Source organism: Suricata suricatta, chromosome 2 (genome assembly GCF_006229205.1).
Source record: "Suricata suricatta isolate VVHF042 chromosome 2, meerkat_22Aug2017_6uvM2_HiC, whole genome shotgun sequence".
Classification (NCBI taxonomy): domain Eukaryota; kingdom Metazoa; phylum Chordata; class Mammalia; order Carnivora; family Herpestidae; genus Suricata; species Suricata suricatta.
In genome coordinates, this window is record NC_043701.1 from 185,544,222 (window position 1) to 185,554,911 (window position 10,690).

Sequence of the window (10,690 nt, forward strand, 5' to 3'; positions counted from 1 at the left end):
CTGAGCCCCTCCCCTCCTACTTCCCTCTGTCCGTCCCCCTCAGCCCCTCCCCTTCTCCTTTCCTCCACCCTCCCGTCTTCCTTGATTCCTCCCCTCCTCCGTCCCTCGGCTCCTCCCCTCCTGTCCTCCTAGGCCCCTCCTCTTTCTCTGGGCCCCTCCCCTCCCACGGAGTCCTCCAGGGTTGAGGAGCCCAGCAGGGGAGTCCTCCTGGCCCTCCCTAGGGGCTTTCCCCGCTGTCTTGCCCCGCAGCCCTCTCTAAAACTGCGGTCCCCTCCTCGCTTTAGACCCAGGGTTTCCAAGGCAGCAGTGCCGCAGTGTTAGCTCCTGGGACCCCGGGGACAGAGCCGCACAGCTGGGGGCTAGCACACTTCTAGGTCTGGAGGCCAGAATCCTCTCACGGTCCGCAGCGGGGACAGGGTCTGTTCTTTGCCACGTCTCTCTCAGTGCTGCCTGTCTCCGCGGGGCCGCTCTCTGTGCCCCTCCCTTTCCCTTCTCTGCCGAGGACACGTGCCCACCCTGGCTGTGATGGTCTCACCTCTGGAGCCCTGACTCAGTCACACCTGCAAATCGCTGTTCCAGATAAGGTCCAGACCCAGGTTCTGAGCACTAGGCTGTGGACTGTTCTTCCGGGGTGGGGGGACACATCCAGCCCTCTGCACGCCCTCTCCCTGCGGCCCTTACAGCCCCAGGAGTTTTGCAAATAGTCCTGCATCGGCCCCCCATCCAACTACCCTGCCTGGGGGCGATCTGCTTCTTGTTGGGGTCCAATCAGATGGTTTCAGAGCAAGTTGCCTTGGTCATTCTGTGACCTCCAGAAGGCATCAGAAGGGACAGCATCATCTCCCGATGGTGTGACTTGCGGCCCAGAAGTGCTGGCCTGGCTTGTTTTTATTTTAATTTCTGGTTTTGTTGTTTTGTTTTGTTTTAGTAAGCTCTATGCCTATCGTGGGGTTTGAACTCAAGACCTTGAGAGCAAGAGCCAGGCGCAGAGCAGCAGGGGATCCCACTACCCACCACAGGTGCAGGATGAGGTGTCACCAGCACAGCCTTCCCTGACGGGGCCTGATAGCTGACCTCTTGTTCAAGCACACAGGGACTGTCACTCCCCAGGATGATGAGAATCTATGGGGGGTATAGGGAAAGGAAGAAATCTTGGTCAGTTCCAGTTGTACATTATTTCAGTTTCTGAAAGGCAGGTGACAGGACCTCAGACCTGAGCCAAGGGCCCCTGGGCACTTCTGCAGGTTCACGGTGCCCTTGGGAGGTCAGCTTGGGAGGGAGGAAGGACCGCGAGGGCCAAGTCAGAAGCTCCCTCTCCAGGCAGCCGGAAGTGGTAGAGGTCTGGGGCCGCCAGCAGGCTCGGGTCCCCGCAGGCCCCCCCCCCCCCCCCCCCCCCCCCCCCGTTCTCTAACAGGCTCTTCTCCCCTTAGACCCTCGAAACTGCCGGCTATGTGAAGAGTGTGCTGGTAAGTAGTTCTCTCTTACAGACACCCGTTCTCCGGGGCGCTTTCCCCTGGGACCCCTGGCGCTGGTGCTCCTTCCAGTCCAGACACAGGCGGCCGTGCCCACACAGCGCTGCCTGCCCAAAGGCTTTGCAGCGGTGACTGACAGGGCCCATCCATGCGGGTCAGATAGGTGCCCCAGATGGCATTGGGCGATGCCTGCAGGAGCCAGCACCCAGCTTTGCCCTCCCTGGGGCACTCCCCCCACCCCGGTTTCTCCTGAGGGAGAAATGGGTTTTTTTGACTCCTAACGTCCACAGCACCCGTCTCCCCCGTGTGGGGACGCCATTTGTCCAGACACCTGCTCAGAGGATGGAGCAGGACTGGGTCTCCATCCCGGTGGGATTCCCATTCCTGCGTGGGAGCTGCCTGGAGCCCCGGCCCCCGGCCGCACCCTGAAGGGGCCTGGGACACCTGAGCAGGGGTGGCGGGCAAGGGCCCCTCGCCCGGGCCGTCCCTCGCTTCAGCCCAAGCAGAAACCGCAGCGTCGGCCCCTGCAGCGTGAACGGCCCTCCCCGAGCAGGGTGCCCCCCAGGAACCACACCCCAGGCCCATTCACATGGCCGCGCAGGGGTGTGAGCGCAGCTGCTCAGCTGCTCAGAAACCTCTTCCCTGGCTTTTGCAGGAGCGAGATAAGCTTTTACGATTTCGAAAGCAAAGAAAGAAAATGGCGAAACTCCCCAAGGTAAAGGAGACATCACTGGTGTGTGCACACATGAAATGTGTGTTTTTAAAAGCCACTTAACAGGAGTGAGTTTCTTTCTGGAGGTGAAAAGAAGATAATTTTATTATTTCTTTTTTTAAATATTTATTTTGAGAGAGAGAGTACGGGAGCAGGGAAGGGGTGGAGGGAGAGAGGGTCTTAAGCAGTGGAACCCAAATCGGGGCTCGATCCCACGACCCTGGGACCAAGCCTTGAGCCGAAGGCAAGAGTCAGGTGCCCCAGTTCTGTCCTGTGCAATTACCAAAGTAAAGCCAAATCAATACAATGATTATAATTTTTAATTTAGAAATCCTACCTTGTTGCTTTTAACTTTCCCAGAGAAGGTAGGATTCCTGACAGCAAGGAGGAGGGCTCACCCGGCACCCTGGCCTTCCAGGGCAGCGCGCTCCCAGTTAGAACTCCCCCTTGGCTGGAGCCCGCAGCCCCGCCTCGCCACCACGGGGTCCCGGCCAGCACTGCACCCCCAGCACCCCTCTGCCGGCCCCACGCAAGCCCCCCTCAGGCGCAACTGTGCCCCGAGGGAATTTGAAGCACAATCCTTTTCCATAAATGTGTGGTTTTTATTAAAGGAGATTCAGGCAGAGGAGCGCGTGGGGGGCTCAGTCAGTTAAGCGTCTAACTTCAGCTCAGGTCATGATCTCATGGCTCGTGGGTTCAAGTCCCACATCGGGCTCTGTGCTGACGGCTCAGATCCTGGAACCTGCTTCGGATTCTGTGTCACCCTCTCTCTGCTCCTCCCCTGCTCATGCTCTGTCTCTCTCTCAAAATAAATAAAATTAATTAATTAATTTAAAAAAGGAGATTCTGGAGATATTCTCAAAGAACACTTAACTTGTGCTCTGTTTATGCAAAAGGAGTGTGTTTTCTCATTTTGGTTTTGATGCTCAGTGGTGTCCTCACACAGGCTGTGGGATACAGGCACACATGCTGGCTTACGGGGCGCCCAGAAAGGCCCATGGGGGGAGGGAGAGGGCGATGGGGGTCTCTCTCCTTGGGACTATGGCTGACTATTTAGAGATAATCTGGAGGCCTCGGGGCCCGGCAGTGGCAGCACAGCGTTAAGAGGCCAACTCTCTCTGCCGCCCCTGCACCGCTGCCCAGGCTCCGTGAGGCAGGAGCGCAGGGAAGAGGCAGGAGCGCAGGGGAGCCGAGCAACTGGGATAAAGGCCAGGAGTCCTCAATGCGCGGGCCGGGTTCGGCAGCCTCGGACAGGATGGTGAAGGCAGGGAGCCTTGGCCATGGTGTCCTCCAGCCTTAGTGACCAGTGACCCTCAGGAGCCGGATCCATGGAGGGGCCTGTTGGGGATTCAGCAGGGGGAGGGCACGGGAAGTTCCTAGGGACATCTGGGCCAGGAGTTAGGGACAGTGTGGGGGACACTGGCAGGAAGGACTTGGTTAGAGTGGACACGGGGTGAGGAGGGGACATGGGCTTGTATCTGCACTAACCTGGTCCCTTTTGGTCGGAAGCCGGTGGTGGTGGAGACCTTCTTTGGATATGACGAAGAGGCTTCTCTGGAGTCTGATGGCTCCTCCATCTCTTACCAAACAGACAGGACGGACCAGACGCCGTGCACTCCCGACGATGACCTGGAGGAGGTAGCCTCCCACAGGGGCCCCTGCGCAGGCGGGGGCAGGGCGAGGTGGGCCGGGCCCCCTCCCTGGCTGCCTGCGCCCCTGCCCTCCTGCAGGCTGCCCCGGGGCCCGGAACACTGGTGGGGGGGTTGGCACCGACACCCAGGGCGGCACCGAGGCGTACATCAGGGCAGCAAAGACAATGAGGAGCAGCCCCCTCATGCAGCAGGAAGCCCGTGCTGGGTTTGGTCTGACCAGCACGGCCCCTGTGGCCGAAGGACGTGGCAGGTGGTCCATGGACCCGACTGGGGCACTCAGGCCATGGGCCAGGACCCCCCCTGGCAGATCCGGGCAGGTAGCTCCGTGGCCACAGACCCACTTAGAGACCTAAGACGTGGTAGCCCAGCTGCCGCCAGCAGCCCCCGGGGTAGAAGCGGGGCCGGGCTCACTCCCTCTCAGACACAGCCTCCCTCCCATGGCAGACGGAGGTCTCGTTCTCCCCGGAGCAGCAAACTCTCCCAGGTGCGCTGAGGCCCGCGAAGGCAGCCGCTGCCCCTGGCTTCTCCCTGGGGCAGCAAGTATCCTTGCAGCCAGAAGGAGGCATTTGGGGATGGCCGTGGGCAGGGCGCCTCTGCCTGGCCGAATCGGTGCAGCCCGATGGGCCTTTCTGCCTGGGGGCTCTGGGCTCACCTCCCGGGTCCCCAGGTAACGCTGCGTCTCCGTGCACCTGTCCAGGGAGTGGCCAAGGAGGAGACGGAGCTGAGGTTCCGGCAGCTGACCATGGAGTACCAGGCCTTGCAGCGAGCCTACGCCTTGCTGCAGGAGCAGGTCGGAGGGACGCTGGACGCAGAGCGAGAAGTTAAGGTCTAACTGACTTCTACTCCACGGCGTTCCGGCTCCCGCTGGGCTCTTCCCCGCTTGACCCCCCGCCTTGGCAGGGTCGCTGGCATCGCTTCGCCTCCCAGGCCAAGTCCTCTCCCGCGTCCCACGGTTATTGTCAGGCCTGGTGATGCTCGTGCCGAGGCCGTTAAGAACCAGTGTCTGGGAAACCGAGCTGGCCATCGGCCTGGCTGCGGGGGGAGGGGGGGAGGACCCAGGAGCAGCCCCAGGCACAGGTGTGACGATGGGTCCCCTGAGAGCCGGGTCCGTCCCTCTGGGAACTGCAGTTGGCAGACAAGGTGGAGTCGGTTTCCTGGCACACCTGCTGGTGGCGCTCCTGGGCCTCCCCCTGGGCCTCCCCAGTCACGGAGGCGCAGAGCTGGGGGAGGGGCCCAGCATTGCAGCTCAGGTCCTGAAATGCTAACTAAGGTCCAGTAAATGCTAACTAAGCTCAGATGCTGGGCCCACCTTTCTGCCAAGCCTCACCAGGCAGGCCCTGCCAGGAGCAGGTAGGTGTCCCTTCCCGCCCCTGCTTCCCTGAGCCCTGGGCCAGGTGCACAAGGTCCGTCCACCAAAGGCAGAAGCACACAGGTGCCCTTGCTGGCCACCAGGGGAGGCTGTGGGAGGGGGCTGTGCCTTGGCGCCCCCCCCAACCCCCCTTTCCCCTGTCCCTGCTGCGTGGCCTGCTCTGCCAGGGCCCCGAAGGCATGCCCAGCCTATGGAGATGGGCTTTGTCCCTGTGGACTGAAGGGGTCTCCTGCCCCGCTGCTCTGGGGCATGGGGGCCAGCTCTGTCCCCAGCCACACGGGACACCTGAGCCACACTCAGCCACTTCTGCAAGTCTGGCTGGCTGGCTGAGCATGGACCTCTTGGAACCAGGGCACAGTGTCAGTGGGGTCCCTCCCCTGGACCATATCTGTCTTGGCTGCCTGGAGAGCCCCTGGGCCTCCAGGGGATAGGGTGGGGACTTACTGGAACCCCCTCCAGCTTCACTTTCATCTCTGTGGCCGTAGGAGAGCAGAGGCCAGGGGAGGGGAGAGAGGGAGGGAGAGCCCAAGTCCACTGATGTCATGCAGAGAGGGACGCAGGGCCTGGCCAGGGGATACCCTGACCTCCCCAAGTCGAGGGACACCGACCCTGTGCCCTCATCTGCCCTGGGGGCTGTTCCCAGGGAGCAGGAGTGCCGTAGGGGTGAAGTGCCTGACGGCTGGGACCCCGCGGGAGCGCATTCACTCCAAGGAGGGCGTTTGGACCCTCTGGGGGGCCTTGCGTGCACCAGGGCAGTGGGGTGGGCTTCCACAGCAGGCCCCTGGGTGAAGTCAGCAGGCAGATTCAAGGTGAAGCCAGAACCAGCAGGGGGCGCGCGTGCCGAAAGGGAAGGGGGTCTGGTCCCTGCTGGGCCCAGTCAACTGCCAAGCCCTGCTACTGTCCTCATTGCCACGCCCAGCCATGCTAGGCAGGTGTTTGATCCAGGGGACGGAGACTTCCCCTAACCCGCCCTGAGTCTGCAGGCCACCCCCGTGATCTAAGCGAGGGCGCCAGCTTCAAACAAGCCCCCGAGTCCTTCCTCCGTGCTGAGTGTTCCACACAAAGGGGTGAAGCAGAGGCAGGAGGCAGAAGGTCGCTGAGAGTCTCCGTCCCTGGGGCGGGTCCTGGCTTTTAGAGAAAGTTTGACGTTTGTCTCCTCCCGTCCTACAGACCCGTGAGCAGCTCCAAGCAGAGGTGCAGAGAGCCCAGACTCGGATCGAAGACCTTGAGCAGACCCTGGCCGAGCAGGGGCAGGTGCGTGCCTGGAGCCCGGGTCCCGGGGGGCCGAGGGGGTTGGAGGGAGGCCTCGATGAGGTGTGTGCAGGAGGGAGCCCACAGGGTGTGGACCCTCGAGGAGGGCAGCGGCCTGCACACACGTGTGCAGGTGAAAGTTATTTGGCTGCACGCTGAAGACTCACACCTCAATAAACAAATGTGAAAACTGGAAGGAATCTATATCCAGAGGAAGGACATGGCGGCCTTGGCAGGGTGGGCACCCCCTGGCCATGAGTGCGCAGCCGCTCCGGGCTTGGTCTGGGTGGGCCCTGTCTCCCCCCAGCTCAGGGCCAGGATTTCAGGCGCCTGGAGGTTGTTGGTCACTCCCTTACCACCTCTGGGCTCTCCAACCCCCCACCATGGGCCTCTGACCTGCTGGACGGCGCAGCTCCAGAGGGACCCAGATGCGTCTGGACGACTTCACGTAGGGCGGGGAGGGTCTGCCTGGGGAGCGCCTGGCTCACTGCTGAGCCCCGTGCAGACCCACGTGTCCCTCAAGCCTCGATGTGGAGCTGCTCGTGGACGGCTGGAAGCACAAGAGGAGACCTGCGTGACCCTGGGCTCACGTTGCCAGCACCCCGCCTGAGCGCGTGTGGCCCAGGATTCAGTGCCGGGCACCTGCAGCTGTTTGCCGGAAACACACGGGACTGGCTGGAGCCCCACCACGGCCACCACGTCTCCGCCCGGGGCCACGGCACACCCGGGCTGCGGGAATGGCGCTGTGGGGCCGCGCCGTGCACAGCCCTCACGGACCCTGCCTGGACCTGGACAGTGAGATCCCTGGGCCCCACGCCATGCTGGACAGGAGCCGCGGTGGGAGGCTGGGACCTGAGGGGGAGGAGGAGGAAGAGGAGGAAGATGCCGCTGCCTTTCATCTGCAGAAAATGAATCTTTCAGACTTCGAAGATGACTTTGCTGGGAAGAAGCTGGGGCAGTGGGTGTCCTCCTGACACCTGACCGGAAATGCTGGTGGTGCACGGGGCAGGCCTCGTGGGGGAGGGGGGAAAGGGGGCAGGGCTCTTGGGGGGGAAGGGGGCCGGCCTGGGGGGGAGGGGGCCGGCCTCGCAGTGGGGGGGAAGGAGTCAGGGCTCGCAGGGGGGCAGGGCTCGCAGGGGGGGGAAGGGGGCAGGGCTTGCGGGGGGGGGCAAAGGGGGCGTGGTCATCCGGGTGGCCATGCACGTCTCTCACTTGCAGAAATGCCTGCCTGCATCTGAGTGTCCAAGTGTGAGATGGACTGTCCCCCTCCTGCCCCCTCAAGGGAACCTGGCCCCCCCCAGCTCCAGCCAGGGTCCCCAGACCCGTGACGCCCATGTGGCACCCCATGCCACCGGCGCCTGGCCAGGAGCGCTGTCCATGTGGGGGTGCGAGGGGTCCCCCTGAGGTGGGGCTGCCTCCGTCTGCTCTGTCGGCCCCTCCCAGGAAATGCAGGGTGAAAGCAGAGGTTTTCATTGGCTGCTCGAGTGAGCTGTCATCCGCTGCTCTTTTCAGAAGCTGGTGTTGAGTCCTTTCGGTGACTCCTCTGTTCTGCTGGGTTGTGATTTGAACGTTGACTTTGAGATTAATCCTGTCTCGTGTTTATTTCTCCAACTTGATGCCGCCTTCAAGGACATGAAGTGGATTGAAGAGAAGCAAGCGCTGTATCGAAGGAACCAAGAGCTTGTGGAGAAGGTACGTCTGCGTCCCGTCTGCCCTCCGGCGCCGCCCCTGCGCTCTGGGCGTGTGCGGGCCGGTGCCGCTGGGCGGGAGGCGCACGGCAGAGCCTCCGTGGCGGCCCCGTCGCCTGCGGGTGCTCACTCCCGGGAGGCCACCCCCTCCGCCTCCTGGCACGGGTGGCGCGTGTCTTGTCCTGCGATGGGCTCTGTGGTTGGCGAGACCCGAAAACCTCTGTGGCAGAGCTGCCCTTTCGACACCCCTGGAGTCACCGCATTTAGGAGCCTCGTTGAGCCAGGACGCTCTATTCCGGGAAGAGGTCCTTTGAGGGGCCCCAGGAGCTGGGCTTCCGTTTCCGTCACCACCACGTGACTATGAGTGTGTCTGATGTAACCAAAGCATCCCTGGCCGTGGCCGTGGCCGAGGGCTCTCCTGGCTGCTGGTTAACAGGAGGCTCCAAAACGCTGCTGTCCCTGGCACCCCGCCCCCAGACTGGGGCTCTGTTGGCTGGAAGATTTTGTGTGATGGGTCGGGAAACACGGTGCCAGCTGGCCTGTGCCTGTTAGCCGCCTGAGCTCCTGCCTGGGGGCTGCCTGGTGCCCCAACCCCCCAGAGGCGAGGCCTCCGTTCTTGGGCACCTCCTTCTACATCACCGCCTCCCTAATGGAGCCCGCTCTTGGGACTGGGTTCAGGGAGGGGCTCACGGCACTGATGGCCAAGAGCTGTCAGATGACACCTGGGCAGCTGGGGACCGTCCCCGCGGGCAGGGCCCAGAACGCTGGAGCAGGTGGCTCGGGGCTGGCGGGAGCGGGTACTACATGTTCAGAGTCAGAGAGGCCACCAGGGCTCTGGCAGCCCCGCCACCGTCACGCCTCTGTGAGGGTGCCGCTGTGGCCCGTCCCCACCAGCCAGCCCTCGCCCCGGGCTGAGCTGTTCCCGTGGCAGCCACCGCTCTTCCAGAAAAGAGCCAGACTAGGGCGTCCTCACGAGCCTCAGGGCCACCTTGGTGACCATGCCTCCCGCAGGCCAGCAGCCTCCAAGCCAAGGCTGTGGGCCCCAGTCCAGCTGGCCCCGACTGAAGCCGTCTGTCCTACGCGGCCATGCTTTGGGTGCTATGTCTTGAACAGTGAGCGACACCTACATGCTTCCTGTGCGCCCTCCACTTGCATCTTAAATCAGGACAGCTGTTTCTCTGGTGCTCGCTGGCACCTGTTAAACACGTGTGTGCACAGAAATGCTTGTGTGCACATAGCGTTCACATGCACCCTGACATCTTGTGCACACTCAAACATGCACGTGCACACTCACTTATGTGTGCACGCAAACACCATGCACACTCAAATGTTCTTTCATACATGCCCATGAGCACATTTAAACACTGTGCACACTTAAATGGTCCCTTGTACACATAACACTGTTGCACACATAAATGCTTGCAGCTGCCCAAAAATACTCAGGTGTGCATAAATGCTCTGCGTGCACACTCATTGTGCCCTTGTACACACTCTTTGCACATGGGCTTCTGTGCACACACACACTGCATGCATACATCGAAGCACTTCTCTGCATACCGACACACTCACGTGCACACAAACCCATACCTGCATACTTAAACACACGCACATTTAAACACACACATGCACACATAGATGCTCGTGCACACGTGCAAACACGGTGTGCACACTCAAACCCATGCTTTCCTCTGTCTACTGTGCGCGCGGGGTCACACTCTTGGCGCATAGGTGCCCCTGGTGGCCTCAGCTGTGACACAAGGCCCTGCCCCTGAATGCATGCTCCCATGCTGGGTGCTGGTCCCCTGGGCCCGTCTCCACCAGCCCCCCAGCATCCCAGCAGGGCACTCAGCTCTTCAGATTCAGTTCAGGGGGATGGGCCGAGCCCCCTGACTGCAGCCGACACCCTTCCCTGTGCTCCCAAGGCCACTTGCCGCAGGACATGTCACACTCACCCTTTCGAGGGCGTGGGCTGCGCATGTCAGGGTGACTTGTTTCTGATTCTGTTTAATCCCCTAATCAGTAAAGTCAGCTCTGGAGGAGGTCGGGCAGCGATGGCCTGTGGTCCCTCCATCCGTTCTGGGCCAGCCTGGGCTCTGAGGAGCTCTGTCGTATGGGGACATCTTACTGTCCCTTCCTGAGGGGCCCCCTTCCTTCCCCAGCTCTGCTCAGATGGCTGGGGTGGGCGCAAGGGCTCCCAGGGCTCCTCACTCTCCAGTATGCCCCTGCTCCCCCGGCCTGATGAGCCAGCTGGCGGGGACTCGCTCTGTCCCACTAGGATGGCCCGCGTGGACTCCCGCCGGAGTCAGGGCTCAGGCACCGTGGCGGGTCAGCTGTCCCCACAGAGCAGCAGCCATCCAGAAAGCCGGGGGATTGACCTCACGTGACCTCCGATATCTCATCTGCCTTTTATTTCACAGATCAAACAAATGGAGACGGAAGAGGGTCGATTAAGACATGAGGTCCAGGATGCAAGAGACCAGAACGAGCTGCTGGAGTTCCGGATCCTGGAGCTGGAGGTGGGTCCCGGGCGCGGGCGCCGGGCGCAC

At 62.1% G+C, this 10,690-nt stretch overlaps 1 protein-coding gene across 1 annotated transcript in view; it reads left to right on the forward strand.

The window, feature by feature from the left end:
• The window catches only part of JAKMIP3 (Janus kinase and microtubule interacting protein 3), a 68,710-nt gene that overhangs the window by 30,972 nt on the left and 27,048 nt on the right, over positions 1-10,690 (forward strand). Inside the window, exons 8-14 of the mRNA XM_029920662.1 lie at positions 1,431-1,466; positions 2,128-2,187; positions 3,694-3,822; positions 4,534-4,662; positions 6,376-6,459; positions 8,086-8,148; positions 10,562-10,660. Coding sequence (XP_029776522.1) covers positions 1,431-1,466; positions 2,128-2,187; positions 3,694-3,822; positions 4,534-4,662; positions 6,376-6,459; positions 8,086-8,148; positions 10,562-10,660 — 600 coding nt within the window. The remainder of the gene's footprint in view (positions 1-1,430; positions 1,467-2,127; positions 2,188-3,693; positions 3,823-4,533; positions 4,663-6,375; positions 6,460-8,085; positions 8,149-10,561; positions 10,661-10,690) is intronic.